At 44.5% G+C, this 27,794-nt stretch overlaps 1 protein-coding gene across 1 annotated transcript; it reads left to right on the top strand.

The window, feature by feature from the left end:
• The first annotated feature begins 1,297 nt into the window (after window positions 1–1,297).
• PRKRA (protein activator of interferon induced protein kinase EIF2AK2) lies at window positions 1,298–23,915 on the top strand. Its single transcript, XM_053285545.1, has 8 exons — window positions 1,298–1,591; window positions 5,769–5,938; window positions 11,576–11,657; window positions 13,581–13,659; window positions 18,379–18,496; window positions 20,687–20,784; window positions 21,543–21,717; window positions 22,495–23,915. The coding sequence occupies exons 1-8, from the start codon at window positions 1,362–1,364 to the stop codon at window positions 22,650–22,652; spliced, it is 1,110 nt and encodes a 369-aa protein (XP_053141520.1). The 5' UTR covers window positions 1,298–1,361; the 3' UTR covers window positions 22,653–23,915.
• The last annotated feature ends 3,879 nt before the right edge of the window (window positions 23,916–27,794 follow it).

Below are 27,794 nucleotides of genomic sequence, written 5' to 3'. Positions count from 1 at the left end.
TGAATTCGGGTTTCCCCGGTTCTGGTCCAGCATTCCAAACACTACACCACGCTGGCTCTCCTTTTAGTGTCCTTTTGCATGTTTTCTTCTGCTTTCACTTATTTCACTAAGAAAACTAAACCTCTCTCTCTATAAAGCTGCTTGGTCCTCACTACAGGCTACATCCTGCTTGCCTCAGGAGTTTCGAGATAAGCAACCACTGCAATATTCTAGTCCTAACCAGCTTTAACTTCCCTGGGCCAGTTCCAGCCTCAGGATTACAGAGGGGACAAACATGGAGTCACTTGTGTCAGATACAGCATTATCATCACCAATTCTCGCAGTTGTGAACTGGGGCTTTATCTTATTTTCATAGAATTGTTTCAAATTGTACTTCTTACATATCATGGCCATTTCCTATTTATATCTTCTCCTTTCTCTCTCTGTACACCTGTCATACATGCATACAGTCACCTCTTGCCAATCACGGTTCTACCAACTGCAGTTTTGAGTATATGAGAATGGAAAATTGTGAGAAGTCTTGCCAACTGCAGCCTGAGTATCCCCGTTTGGTATAGGGATATTTTTTAGTGATTTTGGAGGGGTTTCAGCAATTTTGGGGGGTTCAGAGGTTCGATCAGCTCATTCCTCTTGGTGACCCTTGCTGGACTTGCTGTCCCTTGCTAATTTAAAATGCCTTGAGTGATTTTTTTTTGGCGGGGGGGGGGGAGTTCAAAAAATGTCCAGAGGTTCGATCTGCTCGTTCTTTTTGGTTACTCTTGGCGGTATTTCAGGAGTTCTTTGTTATTTTTAGCAATTTTTTTTGTATTTTTTGTTTTTATTTAAGTTTCTTTGCGGTGGTTTCCCATAGGCTTTACTGCCTCGCCAACCCACGGCGAGGTTTTGCCAGGACGGAACCCCCGCGCTTGGCGAGGGATCGCTGTACATGCAGGCACGCATTCTACGGCCGGAGCCCTGCCCACCACCGAGCACCCTTTACGCATCCAGGAAAGTGGACCGCAGCCTACGAAGGTTGATGCTACAAGAACTGTGTTCGTTCTGATGGACGATGAAGAAACACATTTTCCGAACTCTGGTACCCCGAGAGACTATGCGACAGGGAAGAAGCCAATGTGGAAAGAGAGGCGGAGGAAAGCGGAAAGAGCTCTCCTGCCTGGAAGCACCCTTGGCTGCTTGTTTTCCCCAAGTGGGTGCGACCGAGAGCAGCAGAGGCAGCAGCTGCCCCGGTCACCTGCCGCGTGCCGCCCTCTCTGCACAGCTCAGGCGCTGGGCTACAACCAATCACACGGTCAGCAGCGGCAGGAGGCCTCGTTTCGTTTCTCCCGGCTAAACGAACGGAGGCGGCCTGCGAGTTTCGGCTGATGGGTGGCCCCGCCCAGAGTTGGCCCCCGGAACTACATGTGACAGGGGAAGAAGAAGGGGGACGTGCTACTAGTACAGAGATGCTTCCCGGCCAGGAAGAGGTGGCGACGGCGGAGATGGAGAGCAGCATGGCTCAGTCTCAGCCTGCCCCTTGCCCGGCGATGGCTCAAGAGGGATTCCCGGGCACGGAGCAGCGAAACTCCACGGAGGCGAAAAGAAAACCCGTCAGGTGGGGCATGGAGAGCGGGCGGGCGGGCGGGAGAAAGGGGGGGGGGGGCGGGTGACGCGCGAAAGGGAGAAGGCGAGCGAGGGCATTGTGGGTAATAGCCATCCCCGCACGCCACCTTCAGTTCAGAGGCGCGCGCGAGAGTAGCCTCGTCGCTGCCAGTCAACACGTATGATGAGGGTGGCGGGGGCGTCTGGACCGCTGCTCCGCACCTACGTGCATCGGCAGTGTGTTCCCGCGGGGGCGGGAAGGGGAGGGAGGTGTGTAGGTAGTCACGCGCCCCATGGCTCCGGACTCGTATGCCGGAGTGTTCTGTGCCTGCCCTACACAAATAGATCGCCTCTCGTTTTCAGAGGCAGCACCCTTACTTAGAAGTAAACCCCATTGAGCTCGGTGGATCTTGCCTCTGAATAAAGGTTTACGCTGTAAAGCACGAAAAGGGGGCCAGCTACCCCCTGACTCCTCCTCCCAATCCACTTGTATGCCTATTGAGTGTTCCAGTCTAGTTCAGGATGAGCGGACATTGAAGCCATAGTGCCCTGCTGCCTCCCGGCGTTTCGTTGCTATCCTAACTATGAATAACTAGAAGTTAACCACCCTGAAGAGTAAAACATTTAAATAATGTGTTACTTTAAGCATTTTAAACCAAGCCGTAAAAACTAGGCTGGATTGTTAGTACCCCTTACATATGGCATGCTTTGCACATGAATGTAGGGAGAAAATAATATACCCTATTTATCTGAATCCAAGACTGGATTTATCTGAATACAAGACACCTCCCCCCCTGCTTCTTTGATGTTATAAATGGGGCATGTGTGGGTTTTGCCTTAAATTAAAAGTCCTGTTTATGTAAATACAGGTATAACCTGCATTTTAAAAAGTGGATCATCTTAAATTCAGGTTGTCTTCTGTTCGGGTAAACACAGTACACCATCACATGACAGTCAGATGAGTGCCTGCTTTGACACACACATTTTACATGCAGTTGTCACCTGTTCATATGTCAAAATAGACACACAGTTGGTCTTGCATGATTGGATACCCTTTATAACTATTTATACCTACATTTGCAAGGGAAACAGGGTGTAAAGTGGCTCCCATTTTCTCATATAAAACCCTTTAGTTGGGTATATTTCAGGAAGAAATAGAACCATTTTGATGATTAAAACAATGAAGGCTGTTTTTTTAAAACTATAATGTCAACCATGGTACATTTCTCTGTCTTTTTTAGAAAGATGGTTTCAAATTAGAACTGCCCTGGTTTGGAGCTACTTCAGAAGGGGTCCTCTTGTTTTTACTGTGGATTGACACTTATTTGCTTAAAACATGTATGCCCTGGCTTTCATCCAGTATTGGCATCCAAACCAGCTTACAAAAATGTACTTAAAAATACAAAACAATTAAAAAAAAACTAAATAAAATACAAAGCAAGTGGGGGGGGAACCCTCTATATAAAATTTAAAAGAAAGGTGGATGTCTGAAGTTATCTCTTGGTGGAGGCATCCTGTAATGTGAACTGAGGCCACTCCCCAAGTTAGAAGGCATGTATATGTTTTAAGATGTGTGAAAAGGCCACATAGGTTGGGCCTTTTCACCCATTTCACTGAGAAGAGCATTCAGCAGACTCTAGAAGCATGTTTGAAGAACATGTATCTTTCTTGAAAATACAAAGATTAGCTGTTTTTTCCTTTATCAGGAATGTACTACACTGTCTCAAAATGTGGTTGTATTTCATCATGTCTTTTAAACATGGTGGTGATCAGCTATCGAGAAGAGTTCCATTTCGAGCTGATACCATGCAGAACTGGCCATGGATGGGCCCTAGCTCAGTGGTACAGCATCTGCTTTTCAAACAGGAGGTCTTGAGATCAATCCCTGGCATCTCCAGGCAGGGCTGTGAAAGACTCCCGCCTGAAACCTTGCTGCCATTCAATAGATAACACTGAGCTAGATGGACCAATGGTTTGATTCAGTCTAAATCAGCTTCCTATGCATTTCCAGCAGTCTTCTCATGGTAACCAGAGTACAGAACCAGGAGATGGTAATAATAACATGATAATAAAATATTTCAGGATATTCAAACCCTTCAAGAACTGAAGAAGAACATTTGGACAACTTCTTCTGAATGTTTAATTTGTAGTCTTCCCACACAGCAAACAGGACACAGAGCCTTTCACCTTACTGGTGCTGCCTTATCCAACTGGTTCTTCCGGTTTGATTTTTTCCTTTAAGCAACTTTTCCTCTGTTACCATCTCTGAAGCTTTTTGTTGGAGTTGACCAAGACCCTCGCAGCATGCTTCTAAAAAGCCTGTTTTCCTTTTAAAATTATTGTTCTGAGAGTAACTTTCCTTTTCAGACATGGAATTTGCATAAGTCCTTGAAATATGTAATAATTCATAATGATTTCTTTTTAAAGCCCAGTTAGCACTGAATTAAAAGGAAGTGCTTAGGACCAAACTATATGAGATCTTGGAGATCCCAAGTCAGAGTCTCTAGTCTCTTTTTTGTTGCCTTCAACCAAGTAGGTGACTGAACAGTAGAGGTAGCTGCCAGAAGCACCTGCTGCTTTCTCTACACTCTCTTTCTGGGCAGCTCAGCAGTTGGGATGGAACCAATCACATGGTCAGCAGGCTTAGCTTCTCCCAGGCATACAAAGGCAGACTGCATGCTTCAGCCAATGGGTGGCTCTCCCATGAGTTGGTCCTCAGATGGTATAAGGAAGCTGAGCCATGGCTGTGGTTACAAGGGGGCTCAAGTCCAAAGCCAAGAGCGGGAGAGTCGGGCTCACCAAAAGTCATGCCAGGCAAGCAGTCGGCAAATCAAGACAGAAGCCAGCAACACACGAAGGGCCAAACCAAGTCTTTGTCAAGACCAGAGAATCAGACAGGAGCCAGAAACACACTGAACGTCAAATCAAGGAAAAATCAGGAGCAAAAACAAGACAACAGACTTTAATGCTGAAGCAAGGCGTGCCTCAGCCATGGAAGATGGGGAAGTCATTTATAATGTCCTCAAATATCTGTTGTAATGTGCAAAGTGGGGACTCACATTTCTGCTGCTTGTGGTATCTGTTTTTAGCCTACTTTCCAGTAGGCTTATGAGATTATCTGGCATTGTGTGTGTGTGTCCGTGTGTGTCCCTATCAACTTGGCAATGCCGGGACCATTATGAGCCAAATCAGGTACAGATGTAGGGAGGGACATCTCAATGGCATAGTTTGTGATGATGTCATCCACCCTGATTCAAGACAACGGATGCATAAATGTTTTAGGCACAAGTGGAGTAACTTGTGGACCATCTAACCAATTTGAACCAAATTTGGTTCAGTTGTATTGAGTGACACATAGGGATACCTCAGTGGTATAGTTTGTAATCATGTCATCCCCTTGATCCAAGATGGTGGATGCATGAATGTTTGAGGTGCAAGAGGGGTAACTTGTGGACTGCCTAACCAATTTGAGCCAAATTTGATACAGTTGTAGTGAATGACACTCAGGGACACCTCAATGGCATGGGTTTGCCATCCACCCTAATTCAAGATGGTGGAAATGTGAACATTTGGGGTGCCAGTGGGAACTGATTTGGACCAAATTTGGTAGAGTTGTAGGGACACATAGGGGCACCTCAAATGCATAGTTTGCAGGGCTCTAGTGAGTGGGGGGACATGCATGTCTGGAGCATCAATACTTCTCGGCTTTTCTGGCTATTGGGGTGAGCATGGCCATGGAGAATGCCTGCAAATATGAATTTGCAACTATATCACTGATTGTTTGTGATGATGTAAATCAAGATGGCAGATGCATGAACATTTGATGCACAAGTGGGCTAACTTGTGAACTGCCTAACCGATTTGGACCAAATTTAGTCCAGTAGTAAAGAGAGTGAAAGGAACACAGGCAGGTTAATTCTTACTAGAACAACTTGTTTACTAGCCAAATGTCACTCCAAGGTAACAGTTTCTTATCATTATTCTATGGTTACCTATTCTTATGAATGCAGTCTCAAGTGGTCAAAGTAGAATCAAAGTGTGCTTTGATTTTCTAGATTATGCACCCTGAGTTTCATGAATGGAAAAACACAGTATATTTTCAAAAGCAAAATGTTAATTTTCACTTATTAAATATAATTTCCTTCCTTCTTATGTATGCATAAGCAAGTATTTTTCTGCTTTTTTGATAGCTTGGAAGAAATTATTGCAGCCAAACCAGGGAAAATTCCAATTCAGCTGCTATATGAATATGGTGCAAAGACTAACGTCACTCCTGTGTATGAATTTGAAAAAGCTGAGGGACAAGAAAATATGCCAGTCTTCACTTTTAAAGTCACTATGGGGGATATAACTGCAACAGGTTTGTTACAGTGTTACGTGTTGAAATGATTTATATATCTCATTTCTTAATTGCATTCAATGTATGTTTAATATTTCAGAAAATGAAACTTTCCTTCTGTTTTGTGTATCACTCTGTTAGTATAGTAGGATGTAGAATTGCTGGACTCTAAAATGAGGGAAAGGTCAGAATTCTTCGGTCACTATTCCCAGGGCCCAAATATCCTTCCTAATCTGAACCTCTCTCATTTTGCCTCCTACCTTAACAATCTAGTCTTCTCTCCCCGAGCTACTGACATCCAAATCCATTCTTCCCTCTATCAGGACCTGAGGTGGGGACTGGGGAATTAGTGATTAAAATATATAGATGTTGAAATAATGTTTGTGATCCTTTGATTTGTTTTTAGATCTGTATTTACTTATGTTGCTACTACCAAATTAAATCCTAATTTGAGTTTCTAACACTAAATTTGGTATTGCACCCGAGTAGTAATTTGGGGATAAGTAAATAGACTTAGTTGAAACCATTTTAAAGTCCCAAACCAAAGAAAACAACTTTATTCTTGTACAATAGTTTCAGTGGTTTCTTATTCACTACAGTGTAGGGTCAGATGCATGACCGATTTGACTGGTTTGGACTCTAAGCAGACCAGACCCTGACAAAGGGGTTCCAGTCCGAGTTCGAGCCGAACCGACCCCATTTCTAACAAACCAGTTTGGAATTAGTTTAGTGGTTCACGGGGCATGCTTGTAAAGGGGAGTCCAGTGAGATTTTCCCCGTACAAGCAAATGGGGGGAACCCTGCCTTCCTTCCAAAAGACCCTAATGGGGCGACGAGAGGGCACCTGTACACGGTGCAGTGATGGTGGCAGCGCGACACCTCAAAATTGTCCAGACCAGAACCGGCGCTGCAGCCTGGCCTGGTTCCAGCCTCTGTGCATACCTCCGCATGCACCCGAGTGCATGCATGTGCGGAGGCCAGAACTAGGCCGCACTGGAGCAACGGTCATAGGAACATAGGAAGCTGCCATATATTGAGCCAGACCATAGGTCCATCTTGCTTAGTATTGTCTACACAGACTGGCAGTGGCTTCTCCAAGGTTGCAGGCAGGAATCTCTCTCAGCCCTATGTTGAAGAAGCCAGGGAAGGAACTTGGAGACAAGATGCTCTTCCCAGAGCGGCTCCATCCCTTGAGGGGAATATCTTACAGCGCTCACACTTCTAGTCTCCCTTTCGTATTCAACCAGGGCGGATCCTGCTTAGCTTAAGTGGACAAGTCATGCTTGCTACCACAAGACCAGCTCTCTTCTGGGTCCTGCTGGTCCCCCAAGACCAGCTCGGTCCTGGTCCAGACAATTCAGAGGAGCCGTGCTGCGTACAGGTGCCCTCTCGCCGCCCCATTAGGGTCTTTTTAAAGATAAGGCAGCGTCCCCCACTTTTGCTTGTTAAGGGGAATCCTCACTGGATTCACTTTTACAAGCATGCCCCTTCGAACCAGTTCAGGGCCCGGTTCTAAAATTGGGCTGAACCAGGGGCTGGTTTGATTTGAACCAGCTCATGGCCTGGCAGGCACGAATTGGTTCATGCACGCCCCTAGTTATGATTTCTGAGACAAAATAACAACTTAGAACTGACAAGACTGTACACCACCCCTTATAATTCTAACGTGCTCAAACTCAAGTACTTCTATAAGATTGTATCAGTACATCAACAAAGGCTTTACTGTCAAGTTACTGAGGTGACTGGGATACAACTTCCCTGGCTGGATATCCTGTGTAATCAGCTATACACTCCCAGCATTTACATTTGATAGTCAAGCTTGCTCTGCAGAGGTCATGCCTGCTGTGTAAAACCTATCCACCAACCTCCCTATTCCACCCTCAGTCCTGCGCTAGATACCCTAACCAGAGAACCTTTCTCTAGCCCTAACCGTCCCTGAGGTGCTTCACATGATGATTGGCTGAAAGGCTTAGCCCGCTCTTCGCACACACGAGCAATTGCCACATTGGCCGCCCATATGACTGGCTGCTCTGGTTGTGTGCTCCAGTTGTGTGCTCCTGCGCTCAGCCGCGGCTCCGTTTGGAGCTCTGCGGGAAGGGGGACGGGGTGTGTCGCCGTGTGTAAGTGCATGGTGCCTTCCTGGGGTTCCCTCCTTCCCTCCCCCCCCCCGACCCTGAGTGTGTCAACTGCGGCTGACACATGATCAAACACACGAGGTTAACAGACCACTCGCTCCATTAACCTCATTTAGGGGTGGGATTTTTTAGGCGGGCCAGCCACCAGAGAACCACCAGGCTTGCCTACGGCCCGGTGGTTCTCACAATTGCTCAAAACCAGGCTGGGCTCCCGTAGCCCGGTTTTGAGCAATTGTGTGAATAGCTTCAGTATCTGACTTTGGGGCTATTCTCACGATCAACAAAAATCAGGCTAGGAGAGCCTAGCCCAATTTTTGTTGATCGTGTAAACCTCCAGGCTTGCAGGCGAGCCCGGTGGTTTACAAGCAGGTCACCCGCTTTGGTAGCTCTCCCTAAAGCCTGGGTTTGTGGAGTGAGCGCTCCACAAACCCAGGCTTTCTGATCGTGAGTAGCCGCACCATGGCTACTCACGAGGAGACCCCTGGAGGGGAGGCGAAAAGCCGGCTCCGGGGGTCTCGCCAGCATGCCCTGTGTGCTCGTGGGGGCTGATTGGTCCCCGCTCCCTCCCCACTCACCGCCCCAAACCGGGTCTCACTGATCGTGAGACCTGGCTCTTTGTCAGTTAATGTCAACTGAATTTTATTCATTCCATTCCAAAGCCCTCCCTTAGGAATTCCCTCCAGAGGCGGTGTTTTATTGCACCCATTTTAAGGTTCTTTCTCAAATACCTTTCGGTAGTTCAATGGGTTGTTTTTGTGAAGTAGCTGATTGGTGAGGTTAGTGGGGATTGTTGCTGGCACAAAAAGGTCTGATTTTGTTGGCATTATTTAATTGTAAGTTGAATTGTTTGTTCAAGTTCCTAAGTAAGTTGAATTGTTTGTTCAAGTTCCTAAGTTTAAATTCCTCTTGCTTGACAATATTTACTAGCTAATCACAATGCCCTCCTTCCGTACTAGTTTTGGAGCGCACTCTTCATTATCCATTCTAACTCGAGAATCCAAAATTCACTGTATTTGTCATAAACTTCTTCTCTCAGTCCTAACTGAACTTTTCACCCCCTGACCCAAACTGTCCCCCAATCTAGTTCCGTTCTGAGAAATTCATTGAGAGTCACATGCTCATCAAAAACAATGACCGATGGAGAGAGGGACATCAATAAGCTTAGGGGAGTCTGTAGAAGCAGCCTTGTTAAAGTAAAGTGGAGATAGAATTTTCTCCACTTCAAGATATGTGTCGCTGCAGACACACTGCTTTGTCACTGAGGAGTTCCATGCCTGGCCCCTCCCATAATTAACATTACTGTTATGATCTCAGTGACAAATAAAAGGTGCTTTGGGGGTGAGAATGTGAGACTATCTCACTTCTTCCTGCCTAGCAGTCCTTCATTCCTACTGCTGTTATTATGGTATGGATGGGCCTCGAGTATTGATAACAAGGCCTAACTGAATTGGGCCTGCTACATCACCTCCTTTAAGGTGTCATTGGAATTGGGCGTATGGCCCTAATTATATGTTAGAATATATGCACTGTGATGCAGTATGTCTGGATCTGAGTCTATTATGCCTTGGTGTATAGTACATTGCTGGCCGCTGAAGGTGGTACCCAGCACTCATTCTCTTCAGTACATTTTTTCTTATTGTTTGTAGCCACCTGGCCATAAAGGAAAGCTTTTATTAGCTACTCATGGGGAACAATGGGGTGATTCAGGTTTCTCCATTGTTCCCTATGGCTGGAACAAGCTGCACTCAGAGTGCATGCATGCAAGTTTTGCATTGCAATTTGCAATGCATTTTGCAACCTTGCCTTGAAAAACACTGCAGTAGCACACAGTAAAAGGGAATCTGTCCTGCCCATCACAGAACACACATTTCAAACAGTCTGCCCCCCTGCCCCCCCAAAAAAATCACTGACCCAGAATCCACTGTTAGGCACAGTGCCTGCACTGCAGTCACACCATTGGCACAAATTGCTCTCCCACACATTTATGACTCCCTGCATTCCTAATTACGTTCCTAAGCATTGCGACAGCTGCCACAGCAGCACCCTTAGCAGCAAGCATAGGCATAAGCTCAACTAGAGGAACTTCATCCACATTTTTTGACTGAGTACACCTTGCAATGCAGATTGTAGAGCAGACCAGAGCAGTGAGTGAAGCATAGGTTAGTCTCAAGGCCGACATGGAGCTCATCACAACAGTCACCAAGAAGTATTACATAAATACACATATACACACACACAGATACACAAAGCTGCCACTGTCCATTTCTTGCCACAACACTATCTCTCAAACAAAACAAACCACAACTCAAGGAAGTCAGGCACCCAAGTTCTGCCTTTTTCAATCTGAGATCCAGTAAAACCAGATAGTTATAGCAGCAATAACACAGCATATTATACTCAGTGTTGAGAAAATAATACCACAAAATCAAACCTACCATCCTCTTCTCTTGATGTATGCTCTTCAAGAGAGGTATAAGGACTCTTTGTGCCTCCCAGTTGCTTTGCATATATTTTGAAATTCCCTCCTTTTGTTTCCCTGCTCCCTCCCACCAGCCAATGGGGGAGAATTGCCCATGACAGCACTTGATTTGTATGATAACAAGCCAACTAAGAAGCAAGAAAATCACAAGCCAATGAGAAGCTAGTGCCAGAAAACCAATCAGCAAGGGAAAAACAGGCCTTAAGAAAGGCGCTTGAAATGTCAAAAAGTTATGATTGGAACAGGGTGGTTCTGCTCTGAGCTCGAAATAGGCCCTCTATTTAGAGGGTGTTTTGTTTTGAGCGGTTCCGTGCACACCCCTAGTTTCTTCTCTCATTCTCTATTTTCAGTTCAGCATTCTATGACCCAGCTGCCCTCAGCAAGAGACCTAATAGCTGGACGAACACTGTGTGCCTGACTTCCAGTTTCCCCTCTAACAGGGATTCCCAGATGTTGTTGACTACAACTCCCAGAATCGCCAGCTGCAATGGATTTTGCTTGGGGGTGATAGGAATTGTAGTCAAAAACATCTGGGAATCCCTGTTAGAGGGAACACTGCTGACTTCCAATTCCTTTAGACTCTATTTTTTCCTCTTAGGCAGCAGTGTGTCATCCCTCTTCAGTATAAATCCAGAAGCTTCCCAAGCGTTTTCTTATCTCTGTGCCCTCAGCATCCTGTAATATCTAAGTTCCTAGGGCTGTTCTTTTAGGGTTTTGTTGATGTTGTTGTTAAATTTCTTTTTTTTTCTTTTAATTTACCAGTGTATGTATTTCTGCTGATTTAGAGAATCCCTCAAAGTTGTAGAAATCACTATTTGATTTTTTAGTGACCTTGTTTCACTTCCAAACTGATAGGCACTTGACCACCCAGATTTGCATCCAAATGATAATAAAATTGCAGCCTTTAAATACTCCCGAAAAATTATACTGAAACAGAGAATTGCTGTGTTAAAGTCATTCAGGATGCAAGATATAAGGCAGCTATTTCATATTTTACTCTGTCATTATTTCCAGATATATGTTTGTTTGTTGTTCTTCATTCAGGAGAGGGTCCCAGCAAGAGAATTGCAAAACACAGAGCTGCAGAAGCTGCACTGAACATTTTGAAAGGCAATTCAAATATTTGGTGAGCTAGGTTTTGATCACTGCAACCCAATATTATTGTTTTCAGTACAAGGATTTCTTGTATAACAAATATCTTCTACTTTTCTTTTCTGTATTATTGTTCAGTCAGTTTATATAGAATAAATAGTCAGTTTCTTAAGCAAAAACGTTCTACTTGATCTGTGGCAAAAATCAGCATTAGTCGGACTTCCGATAATTATGGTTACAACACAAGTCAGTGGCTAGACTCCACTGAGTGACTGCACCCTAAACAGAACTAGCTTAACCCACACAGAGCATCTGCGCGTTAGAACTTAGTTGCTCCCCTTACTCCTACCACAGCCACCCTCACCTCAACAATCTCTCCAACCTCATCTGAGCCGTACTCTTCCTCCTCCTCCATCTGGTTGCTTCCATCCCTCTCACCCCTCTTGGTCACTCCTCCATCCCTTTACTCCATGTGCCTTGCTCCTCTTGGTCACAGCTGCAGCATTGCTGGCGCCTATTGGCCAAGCTGCAGCCCCCTATCCCCAGAGACCTCCTCGCCCTCACCTCCTCCCTGCTTCTGCTCTCCCTCCCAGGAACAGCAGCAGCAGCAGTTGATCAGGTCCTTCCTTGCTGCTGCCACTGCCATTGCCACTCGTTCTCCTCAGGCTGCCAACAGGCCCAGACCCATCCCTTGCCTGCCTGCCTCCCTCCACCAATGGCCTCAGTAGCCCCAAACAGCAATAGTGGTTGCCTGGGCCCTTCCCTGCTGCCACCATGGCCGCTCATTCTCCTCAGGCCGCTGACAGACTCAGGCCCATCCTTCGCCCTTCCTTCTTTCTCTCTTCCCCTCCCTTTCTCTCTCTCCTCCATCCATTATTCTCTCCCCCCTCCCGCTCCCTTCCTGAGTTAACAGATCTTGTTCATCCTGTTTCCTCATCTAATTCACACAACGGCAGCCTCTTTCTCCTGAAGGGAATCTTTCCTCCCTCACGGCCCTTCTCTTCGCAGACCCCTGCCAACTATCTATCTATCTCTGTATCTATTCCTCTTCTATACAATCAAGAACATCTTCCGACCAGTAACATTTGCATTCCAACTGACCTTACACATAGGAACATAGGAAGCTGTCATATACAGAGTCAGACCATAGGTCCATCTAGCTCAGCATTGTCTACGCAGACTGACAGCGGCTTCTCCAAGGTTGTAGGCAGGAGTCTCTCTCTTGACCCTATCTTGGAGATGCTAGGGAGGGAACTTGGAACCTTATGCTCTTCCCAGAGCAGCTCCATCCCCTGAGGGGAATATCTTACAGTGCTCACACATCAAGTCTCCCATTCATATGCAACCAGGGCAGACCCTGCTTAGCTAACGGGACAAGTCATGTGTACTACCACAAGCAACAGCTCTCCTCACCCTGTGATGGACCTTAACCATCACAGGTTCCTCCTCCCTATCTGCATATGGAATCCCCACTGCCGAATCACCACGGTGCCACCGGCTGCTCCTCCCTATCTGCATATGGAATCTCCAGTGCCCAATCACCACAGTGTTTTTGCTCACGAACTTGTGTGAGAGCTGTCACACATGGAATTAGCCACTCGTATGCCTTAGAGAGATATCTATATATCTATATCTATATCTAGAGAGAGAGAGAGAGATTGATTTTGCATTTAGGTACAAAGAAGGGCTTGTGATACCCAGTAGGGCTTTCAGATTGTTTCATAATATCACTGCCTTTCATGCTACTTCTGAAATTCCTTTCATTAGAAAGGAAGTCATCTTGTTTGCATGTTTTTCTGTGTCATTGTGGCTGTCTTCACTTTAGGTACTTTATTGAAGCAATCTGTCTAATGAGGTAACCTCATGTTATAACTAGTATATTTTTGGATATGGATCCTAATTTATGTCTGAAATCATTTATAAACTGCCAATTTTAAGTTTACTATGTTCATTTTAGTATTTCTATGCCAGACCATCTAATCCCTGAATCTTTCAATCAAGCACAGAATCAGACTAATCCTGTAGGATCATTGCAGGTGAGCTATAATTGCATTTCAATTCACCCTATTTTTTTCTCTGAAGTACATAAGAAGGCTATTCACATGAGCAGGCTAGGCCAGCCCAGCATGGGCTAGGCTGCTTGTGTGGATCCCGGCACTGCCTGCCTGCCTAACCCTGCTTTTAACCTGGCCTTTAGCCAGGGTTAAGGGTACGAGTGTGCCCTTAACGCTGGTGCTGGGGTTATGTAGGTGCTAGGGCTGCTTGCAGCCCGAGCACGCACAGAGTCAGGCACCTAGAGCACCCGACTCCAGGGGGATTCTCCCAATCCATACACATTGTCCCAGCCTCTGGAGTTCTGTGCTGCTCCAAGCAGCACAGACCGTGTGGGAGTGCAATCTGCGTTCCCATTATCTAGGGAGGATTGTCTGGGGGGAAGGTAAGTTCCATGCAGCCTCGCCCCCTGCGCGAGATTGTGTGCATAACTTTGGAGGCTATTCATCTGCACAGCAAAGACTGGGCTTGGCTGCCCATACCTGATCTTTGCTACGTGTGTAAACCACCAGCAACCACGCACTTCCCGGCGGTGGTGAACCCGCTTAGGGAGCCTGCTACTTAGTCAGACAGAATTAAGGGCGCCCTGAACGCAGGCTAACTGATTGTGTGTTAGTGCTGCCCAGCTCCATGCAGCTCCCACATACCAGCAGACTCCTGGCTGGCATCGAGAGGATCCCCATAATGCACCGCGCACTCGCGGTCCCAAACCTCAGTGCTGCCGGGAGCAGCTGGCAGTCGTCTGGATGGATGATCTGCTGGCCAGTCACGGCAGGGTGACTGTCTGCAGGGAAGGTAAGCATTTTGAGGCTTCCTCCCCTTACCCCTTTTGAGCCCTTTCTCCCGATCACGAGAAAGGGCTCTTTATCTCTCGTTTAGTTTTTAGAAGTCAAAGTTTGATTTGCACTAAATTACAAATCAGTTTTAGGGCTATATGTATAGAAGATCATCTCTTTTGTTTCTTATTTTCTGATGGCAGAAAGCAGCACAGGCAGTCCAGAGTAAATAGCACAGATGAGGAAGGCGAAGACAGCCGCTCGGGAAAGAATGTAGAGTAAGCCTCATAAAGCCAAGTGTAGTTATTGCAACCTGTGTATGATGGGGAAAACCCCACCGAGAATGATTGATTGGCTTGTCAGCATTTCTCATACAGATCCCTGTGTCAGCAGGTCAAAAGCAAGCCTTTCTCTATGACAGATGAGGTGGAAAGCTTGCCTTGGATCATAGAATCAGTGAGAGCAAGATGTGTTGTAATGTCACATTATTTACATGGACTGTTTTCCCTGGGCTAATGTTCTGACTTTTTGAAGTGCTCTGTTCTTAGTAGCCCCCTCAGGATTTCTCCTGGGCTGAGATCCAGAGAGCTGTGTGAGAAGCTTTTGTGTACAAAGTGAGACTTCTGTGTGCCCCCGCCCCACATTGTGACTGCCATCTGTCTGAAGACCTGGTTGTTCCAGAGGGCAGTTGGGAGTTTGGCGCACTGAAGTTAATGGAATACCTTGATGCTGCTGTTGCTGTTTCCACTGGCTCCCGATTAGAAATGTGTTCAGTTCTTATACTGTGGTTGTAACGTTGTTATTGTGTTTTGTGTTCCATGTATGTTTATTAGCTACCTTGAGTATTACTTTGTTAAATGCAAGGTGAGATATAAATGTTTTAAAACCAACCAACCAACCAGACTCCATGCTGCTCAGTAAGTTGTGTTTAAAACGGAAGGGACATTTGGGAGTGGCTGCTTTGGAGCTGCAGTTAGAGTGGAAAGTGAGGCAGTCCCCATGCAAGCAGATGCATGTGCTTGTGTAAACCCAAATAACTCTTTGAATTCCGGTCATGTTGTTTGATCGTAAGCATGATTACTCCAAAGTAAATCCCACAATGTTCAACAGGTGAGTGATGACCCAGAGGGGCTATTCACATTGGGCCTCCGCTAGCCCAATTTTCTTCAGTCGTAAGAACCACCGGGCTCGCAGCTGAGCCCGGTGGTTCTTGAGCAGCGAACCTGCTCCTGTAGCCCGCCGCTTAGCCCGGGTTTGCGGAGCAAGCGCTCAGCAAACCCTGGCTATCTGCTCATGAGTAGCCGCAGCTCCGCGCCGTGGCTACTCGTGAGTAGACCCCCGACTGGGAAGTGAAAAGCCACCTCCCGGCTCTGGGGGTCTCCCCAGTATGCCCTGAGCGCTCACGCAGGGCATACTGGGGCTTCAGGGGGCCGTGCGGCCCCCGAGCTCCCCAGCCCCCACCGGCTCCAGCTCGGAGCCAGCAATTGTTTGGGCAGCCGATCCAGCCTCCCAGGGCTCCCTTCCCACTCACATCCCCAAATCGGGTCTCACGGATCGTGAGACCCAGTCCTGAGTGTTGATCGGTTGCAGTCTTCGGCTTTAGTGAGGGTGATGGAATAGGGGACAGACCTGATGATAGGGCTTCCTGTTAATGGGGGAACTGGCAGCAGTTCTCTTTAAAATAGGCTATTTGGCAATAATTTAATAAAGATCAGCAGCTGGAGAACCACTCCATAGGCCTCCCAAAAGGGCAAAGTTTGGAACATATGCACAATTCGTTCTATCTTTAGGATGACCCTGCAATGTGATAAGTAAGAATGTTAGCTCAGTAAAAACTGCTATCTGTTATATATTATATTTTTGAAAGCTGAGCACATAATCTAGTGGTTGCAAAGACTCAGCACCAGCAGGTACTTTGTAGATTTGAATCTCTGTGCTGATAAGCTTACCGTGTTTCCCCGAAAATAAGACAGTGTCTTATATTAATTTTAGCCCCCAAAAATGCACTAGGGCAATTAGCGGTACATCAGAAATTACTGCTAGGTCTTACTTTCGGGGTAGGTCTTACTTTCAGGGAAACAGGGTATTTGCTGATGCTGCCAGTACATCAGTTTGTTTGTATTGTTCCAAATCAGGGTTTCCCGATCTGCTCTCACTGAGCCCTCTGAGTTTTCACCACCATGCACATGTTAGACATGTCTACGCTTTCTCTATTACCTGCTGAGATCTGGTCAATTAGGTCCCTTCTGGTTGTTAGGAAATCCCTTAAGACATATTCCTTTCGATTAGCGTTCTCCTGACACTGTCGTTATAGTTCTCCATCTTTTCCTTGAATTTTATTTTTCTTTCATATTCTCGCAGTACACTCTTTAATTTAGATTGTTAGCCTTTGGACAAGGTCTCTGTATTCAAGTTTTAACTTCTTTTGGAGCTGCACAGTTTGTTTTATGCTCTTAGTAAATATTATTAAGAAAAGGAAAGGTTTAATGTATATGTTAGTGTGCTGTGCACACCAAATGAAGCCCCGGCTGTGTTGCATAAGTGCGCTCTTGCACAAATACTTAAAACAGTATTTTCACACTTTGGGAACACAACTGCCATTGGAAAGAATGTGTTGTTACTTTGAAAAAGTTGTGTTCTCAAAGTGCCAGCTTTAAGTATTTGTGCAAGAGCACTCTTCCGCAACATTGCCAGGGCTTCATTTGACACAGGCAGCAGTGCTGGCCAATGGGAAATACCACTACTGCATTGCGCAACATGTAGGCTGTTATATTGGTATCTCACTTTCCCATGTACAGTAATCGAAACAGTTAATCTCATTTAAACAATTGAGCATCATGTATGCAAATTTTAAATCTTTGTTATGGTACTCAGAATGTGGAACTCCCTGCCCCAGAATAACTGTCTCTCCCCCTTGTTTGATTTTCACTTGTCTGTCAAATACTTGGTTGTTTCAACAGACTCTGTCTGAGACCTTGATTATTTTCCTTTGCTCCTTTCTGAATTTTTCACTTAAGTTTTCTTTTTGCTGATTTTTTTGGTGTGTGCATGTGTGTATTTAAAATTAATGCTTGGAAAAGAGTATTCTCCAGTGCTTTAATAGAATGTATTAAATCTATTATGAATAATTTCATTATTTACAGCTGCTTTCCTCTAATTGTGTGTTGGAATGAGGAATGGAATGTTTTGTTTCTGTGAAGGATTCATGAATGTATGTATACTTATGTATGTATGTACGTATTTATGTATATAAGTGTTAAAGATAGAGGTTATTCAGAAGCATCCTGCAAGATAAGAAGCTTATCTCACAATAAAGCCATAGGAGGTGTGTTTTGTTCTTTAAGAACAAAATGAATAATCAAGGTTATGGATTCTTATGCTTATAAAAACTGCTGGACATTTCTGATAGATTGCACTGACAAAAACTGCTGCTTATACAATTAATCTGCCTGGGACTTTTGTAAGCTTGTTCGTCACTTTGTAAAGCCAGTAAAAAGGCATTGTTTCTACTATTAAAATGTACCATAAAAATGAAAACAATGTCTGACATTCTGTATATCAGCCTAGTAACACTGCATGCACACAAGTTGTGCACATGATGTTACACAAGGGTATGCCCATTATTTCCAGTGGATTTACTCTTGTGTAATATCATTTATACAACCTGAATGCATGCACCGTTACTAGATGGACATACCATTGTGCAGTATGTCAGCCAGCTTTACCAAGTTTAAGTTTTATTTTTATTTGGCCCACTTTCAGGTATAGTGTCCTCCTAAATAGTTCTATACCAGAGCTTTACTATGCAAGGTACCACTGAATTTTAAGTAATTATGACTAACTAGTATGCTTTACATGGATGCATGACAACTGCTTAACCACATATCTATTCTTTACACATATTGTTTTGTTTTTTTCCCCCTCTAGGAGCTGGCTATTCAGAAGGGTTGGAGACTTCCTGAGTATTCACTTGCACAGGAAACAGGGCCACTTCATAAGAGGGAATTTACAATGATTTGCAGAGTAGAATCATTTGTGGAAACGGGTACATACTACTTTTCCCCAGCACAAATGTAGCCTGTATTAATAGATAAATGTAGCCACAGGAGTAATAATCCACCACAATGTATCACTGTTCATATTTTTGATATAGTAGCTGACATCCAGACTAATGCTGTGCTTGGGCAATGGAGAGTTGCACTGGTGCAAGAAAATCACATAAGTCTGCAAAGTTGCAGGGATGTTTGAAGATGCGTCCTTACTCAAAAGTATCTAAGGAAGTGGTTTCACAGCAGGAGACGCACCACCTTGGTGCACAAGCAGAAATATGTTTGTGCTAGCACAGTACTAGTTGGGAATGCTAGTGTATCTGCCTAGCACAACATCCTTGCGCTAGTGCAACATGATTGTGCACGTGCAGCATTAATCTGGATGCCCGTCATCATGTTTATTCTTTTGTTTGATATAGCTTTTGTTTGAAAGTCTCCTTGAAGGAGCCCTGCGGCCCTAGCTGCTCCAGTTCTGGGTAGCCCGACTTCTCTACCCAGCTTTTTACCAAGGTAGAAAGAACTGATGGTTTGTTCACCTTGGCAGGCAATTGTGTGTGTGATTCCAGCTGGATAGCTGGGCTTCCTACCCCCGGCCTGCTGTGATTTGGGACAGTGAGCTGGTGGGGAGGAATGGTCACACAGAGCCATTGAGAGCAGCCACTCCGTTGCTCGTGCAGTACACACTGGGATGCAGGGGAACTTCCTCCTCCCGATTCCAGCTCAGGGCTTTGCCTCCATGGTGCTTGTGTGAGCACATGGCGTGGCGGAGCCCAAGATGGCCACTGCTCGTCTGGAGGGAAGGCAGGCAAGCTCCTGCCTTCCCCCCTGCCCTCCTCCCAGCCCTGCAGCAAAGGTCATGAGGACGACCTTATAATTTGCCAGTAAAATCAGGGAGTAAAGTGATGAGTTGAGAAAGTAATGTAAAACTATATGAATACTGTAGTGTCACATACTAAACATGTTCACAGTTGCTTATTGCAAGACACAGTGGCCACAGACCCCAAAGCTCCTTTATTTGCACAGGTAGACTTTTCTTCCCAAAATTTGCAGAAAGGTTGTTTGTCCTAAATTCAGCCCTCCTCGTCTTCCCTCTAACAGGGATTCCCAGATGTTGTTGACTACCACTCCCAGCATCCCCAGCTGCAATGGCTTTTGCTTGAGATGTATGGGAGTTGTAGTCAGCAACATCTGGGAATCCCTGAGGCTCTCCACACAAGCAGTGTGGAGAGCCTAACTGGGCTCTGTGGGGAGAGTGGGCTTAGCCCACTCTCCCCACAGACAAGAAGGGAGTTCACCCTGGGCGAATGCATGGGGCATTCTGGGGAGACCCCCCAAGGCCAGGAGGCTTCTTGGAGTCTCACAGTTGGGAGGGGGTCTCCTTGTCAGTCGCCATGGCATGGAGCTGTGCCATGGCAACTCACGATCGCCAGAACGCAGTTAGCGGAGCACTCACTCTGCTAACCCAGTTTAAGGGGAAGGGTACTTTGGGAGGTTTGCTGCTGGGAGCCGCGTGGCTCCCGTTGCAGTACACAACCTCCCCAAAGTGGGCTGGGCTTCCCTGTTAGAGGGAACACTGCCCTCCTCCTACCTTCCTATTGCATTCCACCAGCAGCATTCTTTTATCTAATGATGTTGGCCAACCGGAATTGCAGTAGGCATTTGTTTGCTTCAGTCTTTCTGGCCACCATGTATAATTCCTTCCACTGATAGCACAATGACGCTTCTCACTTTTGCCCCCAAGTGAGACTTTCCATCCAGGCCCTTTTATCACAGATAACAGCTCAGCCAAGATCCTGAGTTCAAGCAAGCCTGGTTTAAACTAAGCCCTGCATTCAGCTTGCTTGCAACATCTTCCTTTCCTTTCAGACTTTTCTCTCTGTGCCTACTCACCCTTTTTCTGCTGTGATATCACAAAATTCAGATCATACATAGACTAGAAGGGAGCTCACAGATTTAAGGTTAACATATCTGTTTACTTAAGTTAAATTAAGCCAACTAAATTATCAGGAGGGTGGGGTGAGGACATAACTGGGTGGGTTTCACATCAGCAGATGCAGTAGCAGAGATGTAGGCTATGAATTTGAGGTTTGCAGTTAGAATCAGGAACTTGATTGCCTGGTATGTATGTGTCCTAAGCTGCATTTTCTGTTTGTTTCAATAATGTTTGACTTCTTGTCTAAATGCAGGGTCAGGGACATCTAAGAAATTAGCAAAACGAAGTGCTGCTGAGAAATTACTTGCTAAATTTCACAATTTTTCTGGAGACAGTATCAATATACCCTTAGTAAGTAATCTATTACTTTTTATTGAAATTCCAATATAATAAAATCATTTTTATTTTCTTTCCTTAATTGATCATCTTATCCAAAGGAGCTATAGCAAACGTGCATATAAGTTGGATCTCTAATCCTGATGTTTTGAAAACATACCTGCCAGCCCCTTTCATCTAGCCAACAAATCTCTTCCTCTGCATTCAGTGGAACATTCTCCCAAATAACTGTGCATAGGAGTTCATCCTTAATTTAACAGGAAAAGTGCAGAGGAAGAGATTTGTTGGCTAGAAAGTTCCACTGAATCCAGTGGGACTTAAACGAACACAGGATTGGGCTTCACAGCTGCAGTTGGGGATGGGGGTGTTGGTGGGAGTGAGGGGGTTCCAGTAACTGACTGGTGAACCTGGTGGCAGTTTTTGCCAGATGTCAATGGTCAACTGCAGAGCAGAAGAAGAGGGTTAATTCTGAAGATTTTGAGCATAGCTCTATGATCAATATAGGGGAGATTGGTATGCATGGAATTGAAGGAATGGATACCTTCGTTTGTGGGGATGGGGAATTGCACACAGTATAGAAAAACATGTAAACATGGTTGGATCATCAAACCCACCAGAGCATGGGATGACTTGATTGGCTTTAAAGAAGGCACCAACTATCAAGTGGAGAAGTGAAGGAGACTGTTGATACTATGCTTATTAAAGGTGTTGGATAGCTTATTAAAACACATTTTAAAATCCAGTGAAATCTAACACTTCTTAATTTATTTCAGGGAAATGAAGAGAGTCATAATTTGGGATGCACATGGGATACCTTGAGGAACTCTTCTGGAGAAAAAATAACTTGGCTGAAGATAAGTCCCCTCAGTATTCCCAATACGGATTATGTTCAGCTCCTTGGAGAAATTGCAGAAGAACAAGGTTTTAATGCAACATATTTAAATATAGGTAAGAGTCTTATTGGGCAAGGTATACCCACTTTCTCAATTCTTTTTCTTCAAACTTTGGCCAGACAGAACTGTAGTTTGGGGGGAAATATACAAAAAAATCAAATTGTGGAATGATTGTACTCTTGCAGCTTTGGCATTAATGTAAAATAGTGTCCCCAGAACCTCAGTGCTGTTAGCAACTGGTTAAGGTTACTATTCAAACCCCACTTTCAGCACGTTTTGTCTGCTGCTTTAAAAAACATCATTTTCTGCTAATAGCAGGTTAGTCAGAACCAGAAAATTATACTGGTTAACATGTGATATGTACAGAAATTCAGCGATAATATATGCTCCATTTTCAGGAAAGATATGTTGTGTTGAACCTGCTATTTTGCTACAGAGCTTTGACAAAACAGTTCCTACAACCTTTTCATCGCTGAACAGGGTCTTGACAATATATTTACTGGTATGACCTGAACAAGAATTTAGAGCAGTCTAGCCGCTCTATGATTGGAACTGGTGCACTTATTGCACTAGATCCTCTGGAGGATTACCAGGGATTAGTACATCCTGGAGCTGTGCTAATCTCTACAGTCAGTTGTGTGCAATACTTGAAAACCTCTATAAACCCTGTGTTGGTGCACAGAGGACGGGACTGACTCAACTGCTAGTTGAGTGCCACCATGTAACACACAAAGATAAGAGAACCCGTGGGCTTGATCATGTACATCTACGATCTTGTGGTTGTTGAAAGAAATACCATTCCACTAATCAACACCTATATCTGTAATTTCAGAAGAGCTGAGTGCAAATGGACAGTACCAGTGTCTTGCAGAACTTTCAACCAAGCCAATCACAGTTTGCCCCGGAACTGGAATCTCCTGGGGCAGTGCCCACAATGATGCTGCTCACAGTGCACTACAATATTTAAAGATCATGGCTGGAAGAAAATAAGCTTCAAGGAAAAGAAAATATTCAGAGACACATAACTTAAAAGGATATGTGTATCCAAGCTGAGCAGTTTCCAAATTACTTGGGCTGTTTTTTAAAGTCACATTACAAAATTCATCTATAATTATGCATTATAATGAAACAGTAATTACATCCATTATTGCAAGGTTTTCATTTTGGATAGCTAGACTCAGGAAGCCTAGATAGATGCAGTTGTGAATTAAACACACAATCCAGCTTTTTAGGAGGAGATCTGACGTCTCAGAATCCTCAGGGCCACACTAGATATTGCTCTAAATATCTTGCTCCCAACAGCAACAACTCATGCAGTTCCCTCATCCTTTGACAAAATCAAAGTAATTTTATGATATCACTAGATGTTACAGAAGTAGGGGCAGGGGGAGCTAGATGTACAGCGGCCATTTTTGGCAGCAACCGTGTGTTTAGAGTAATGTCTACTCTGGTGTTTAGAGTAATGTCTACTCTGAGTGAATAGCTCTCAATGACCAGCAGGACTTCTGATCTCTCTGCACACCCTTTTCCATGACACCATCCCTATATGCTAACTAACATTCCCTTAGTATTGCATGTCTCCTGTACTCTTCTTGTTCCTCCATTTCATGATAAAACCTCCAAATTCTGGGGGGTGGAGTTCTGCAGCCCAAGTGAACCATTCAGATGAAATATATTGAGGCAGAAACTGTTCATCTGCAGGATTTATTCTGGTTACGTAACTTCGGTTTTTGGGTTGCTGAGTTGGGGGTAAGGTTTAGCACTGAACGATGGAACTGTTGTCTTTACTGTATTAAGCTTTAGTGACATAAAATAGCTTTGAGTCTACACTTGGTATATACTACAGTTTATACAGTATATACACTTGGTATATACTACCTTCATGAAAACTTCTGTGTCTGGGATCTTGAAACCAAAGTTGCTACTATCTGACACTCCCCAAGGAAATTATTCTTATGAAAAGCTTTACATGATGGCCACAGCATATTATAAATTTTCCGGTATTTGGATATCTATCATTGTGTGAACTGTGGCCTTTTTAAACCTATGGTTCGAGGATTGAATTTTATAGAAATATTCTTTAACATCACTGCCCTTTTTCATAAGATATCTATAAGTGTTATTAGTCATACTTTAATAAATTGTTTTAAAGAATAACTGCAGTAACAAGTTTTCATTTCAGTTGTTAGGACATAAATTCTATATATTTGTAATGAATTGGAAAGCTAGCTTATTAAATTTTGTCATATCATATTAATGGAAATAGAGCCATCTTTTCTAGATATACTCACAGTCATTTTACATATAAAGTTATTCATTCAGCAGTGAATTTGAGAGCAAAAGCTGATATGCACATTGTCCTCATTGGAAAGAAAGAATTATAAATAGTTCTATAAAGCACCATAGGGATTTTTATAAGAATATTCATTCAATGTGATAATTACCATTTAACAGTCACATCCATGGCTGCTTGTTTTTGCTAGGATTGATTGTGAATGCTAGGAAAATATGGAATTTGGAAGCTTTTCAAGTGTCCCACTAATCTGAAGCCACTTAAATGATGGTGAGTTGCTAAATTCCAGTTGTATACCTCTCATTAGGCTGCTTAAGGCTCCCAACAGGATTCTAGTCCTCCACTAAGCCATCAAGGGGAGGCACCATAGTTTTTGCACCATGGAGGCTGCAGTGGGTGTCGGGTTGCTGGATGCATACGCAAGAGCACCAGGGCTTCTGGTCTGCTGGGTCCTGCACAGTGTGAATCAGGCCCATCCTACCTGCCCATTCCTGTGTAACTCTGGGGAGTAGCTGGGAGGTCCAAATCTACTCAAGAGGGCAGCAGAGGCCTTTAGACCCGGGTTTGGCCAGTTAATCAGTTTATTTAATAATCATGGCCTAGAAAGCCATTAGCTATACCTAATGCAATATGTTGCTTTGGAGGATCCAACAAAAACATGTTGAATGATCACCCTTAAATCCCGCAGGGGAGATAGTTCTACAGAGGGTTTTGTTTTGAATGAACGCCCTTATCTCTGGTTTGGCCAGTAAGTCAAAATACTGAATTTTAACCAGATATCGGCATCAGATAAATCTGCAACTCACCTAGTATTTTGTCGAAAACACTTTTTGCATTCAGAAGCCACAGTACAGATAGGCTACAAATTACAGTGTACAGTCATTCCTTACCACACATGGTTTTACAAACCGCGGTTTTGAGTATATGCGAATGGGAAATTGTGACACGTCTTGCCAGCCACAACCCAAGTATTAGTGATTTTTGTGGCGGTTTCAGCAATTTGGGGAGGGTTCAGAGGTTCGATCTGTTCATTCCTCTTGGTGACCTTGCTGTCTCTTGCCAATTGAAAATGCCTTTGAGTGTTTGGAGGCCATTCAAAATTTATAGAGATTTGATCTGTTCATTCTTGGTGACTCTTGGGCGATATTACAGGATTTTAAAAAGCAGTTTTCTCCCTTTATGTTTAGGTCTTTTTTAGTCATGGTTCTCCTAACTCTGTTTCCCATAGACTTGAATGCCTCGCCAACTGTAAATCTGCCAATGGCGAAGCGAGGGTTGGTGAAGGATGATTGTATATTAAGATGTATTAAAGCAAAGACTACTAGCAGCAGTGTATTGTGATGGAGGTGACTCTTTGTGTCCCCTGACAAAGATGGACAATAGTATCCCAATTTTCCTATGGGGCTCAGGCACAGCAGCGGTGACTCAAGCATGTCATTGGCATGGAGCCTCCTATGCCTTTGCTAGAAGCATGGACACAGCAGCAAACTCATAGATAGCTTGAACACTGGCTGGTGGTGGGGTGGGGGTGGTACTGTATACCTGCATTCAACTAGTTTACCGCCAAAAAATTCTTCGTTAGCAATTGGGGGAGGGTGTCTTAAATGTAGGGTCCTCTTCCTTTTGGGTGAATAGTATAACCTATATCTGACTCATATTTTTAAGGGGGTTGTCTTAAATTCAGGATTGTCTTCTGTTCAGGTAAATACAGTAGCCAGGCCCCATCAGTCCTAAGTGCAAGTAGCAGTCAGTTATTTAAAAAACGTTTGTTTGTAAAAGGGGGGGAAAGGGGCAGATAAAAATTTAGGGGGCAGCAGGCACGCCCTGCCACCCCCGGCTACAGGTCTGCAGAGTAGTGAGTATTGCACAGCCAGTGAGCTTGCACTGGATGCATAGTATATAAGCCCATGTATTTGTGCAAATAATTGTGCGACATAGGAATCATACACAGGGCTGTCCTTACAGAGCCCTGGCGGGGTGCAGGCCGGGGGCAAATCAGCCAATGCGGGGCCCCTTCCATTAATTCTAATGGGGGTTAAAAGAGCGGGGCCCAGGCAGTCGCCCTGCCTGCCATGCCCTAAGGACAGCCCTGATCATACAACATAGCAGCAGATATTCCTGTGACTGGAAAGCTGTACCTTTTTGATTCTTCAACCGGTAGAAGTAGCCACCAAAGTCTTCCAAGCGTTCCTGTCACGTGTACTGCTCATGCAAATAAAGCACTTGTATAAGCATTTGTGTAGATAAAGCCAGCTGCAAGAGTGCCTGAACCAAGCCTTGGCGGGGAGAGGGGGCAAGTATATCCTGCTTAGAATGTTACCATATTCTGATTTCAGCTGCCTGTTTTTCTTCTTTCTCCAATACCAAACCAGTGTCTGATGAAGGGGGCTGTCATCCATGAAAGCGTATGCGGTATGATCTTATGATCTTTTCAGATCTTATGATCTTTTCAGTTAGTCTTGGAGCATTACCTGTTTCTTTACAAGTACTTAGTTTCCTACAGTTATTGAATTCTTCCTTTAGAAGGAATAACAGACTCCACCACCACCCCATATTTTTTCACTTTAACATTTCTTTGGATTGTTTCTGCTAATAATACATTTCAGTAAATAAATGTCAAGTGGTTTATTACATAAATGATTTTCATATTGTGGATATTTTTACAGCATTTATGAACTGGGCATTTATGAACTTATGATATTTTTACAGCATTCGATCAGGTGAAGTATCATAGTCAAATGTGTACACTTCTAAATATCTTCTAAAGCACATTCTTGTGTGTCTTATGGTTGCCCTTAGCTGAGACAAAGTCTCTTGCCCCTCCTGGGCATAAGCAACATTAAGGTACTGCATGGGGATGCTAATTAGAAGCTGTATTAGTACCACTATGAAGCAGTAATACATTCTTTTCACCTTGAAAGAGAGAGACTGGGGTGAAAGAATGGTTACAGATACTGGTGTGTGTGAGAGGCATATCTTAACAATGCTGCTGTTTTTAATCCTTTTAACCTGTGAACTGCTCTGATAGTCTTTGAAGAGCTGCATATATATGTATATTCTTTTTGTTGTTGCTGCCAGGGCTAATTTACTTGTTGCAAAAAACAACCCACTCCCAATTTAGTCTTGATTTTAAATATATGATTCAGGTGCATCTGAATAGCACACTCCAAGATGTTGATGGTCATGTTGACTTGTGGGAAGGGCAATAGATCAGAAATGGAAGTTTGGACAGTTAAATAGCTGACCAATACAGCTGAGGCCTATCTTTCTAATAAACTATCTCTAAATACTGTAAACAGCCAACAAAAAGTTATTAAGATAGAAAGCCAGCAGGGGAGGTGACACTTCCCAGTGTATTAAACAGAGAGTCACATGTATGACTGTTTGCTCCATGGGTGTCTGCTCAGTTCGAGGAGCTCCTGGCTCTCAGGGAAGAAGTTTGTTCCCTTGAGACCACAGTGGTGGATCTGGAGAAGCTCAGAGAGGCATGCGGACGAGACCTTCAGGGATGTGGTAGACGCAATCCACTCCCAAGAATGATAGCTCTTCTGCTGCCGGGGAGAACAAAGGTGTCGCGGAAGGAGGACATCAGTCTGAGGAAGAGGGAAATGCTCCTTTAGAAGGGACCCTTTCCGTGGATGATGAGCCCATATCCTCTCGCTCAGAGGATTCTCCTCTGGGGGGTGGGGGCCACCTTGTAGTGAGTGGGTGATTTGATCATTAGAGGTATAGAGAGCTGGCTTTTGTGACCCGCGTGTTGACTGCATGGTGACTTGCCTGCCTGGTGTGAAGGTTGCGGACATCACACAGTGTCTAGATAGGCAGTACTGGGGAGGAGA

Source organism: Hemicordylus capensis, chromosome 1 (assembly GCF_027244095.1).
Source record: "Hemicordylus capensis ecotype Gifberg chromosome 1, rHemCap1.1.pri, whole genome shotgun sequence".
Classification (NCBI taxonomy): domain Eukaryota; kingdom Metazoa; phylum Chordata; class Lepidosauria; order Squamata; family Cordylidae; genus Hemicordylus; species Hemicordylus capensis.
The sequence above is the reverse complement of the archived record's forward strand: the minus strand, read 5'-3'. Positions and strand labels throughout refer to the sequence as shown.

Excerpts from the sequence above, each read along its gene's own strand:
- PRKRA (XM_053285545.1), top strand. The coding sequence starts at position 1,362 with ATGGGTGGCCCCGCCCAGAGTTGGCCCCCGGAACTACATGTGACAGGG. Across the intron at positions 1,592-5,768 it reads GCGAAAAGAAAACCCGTCAG|CTTGGAAGAAATTATTGCAG; the intron begins GTGGGGCATGGA and ends CTTTTTTGATAG. Across the intron at positions 5,939-11,575 it reads GGGGGATATAACTGCAACAG|GAGAGGGTCCCAGCAAGAGA; the intron begins GTTTGTTACAGT and ends TTCTTCATTCAG.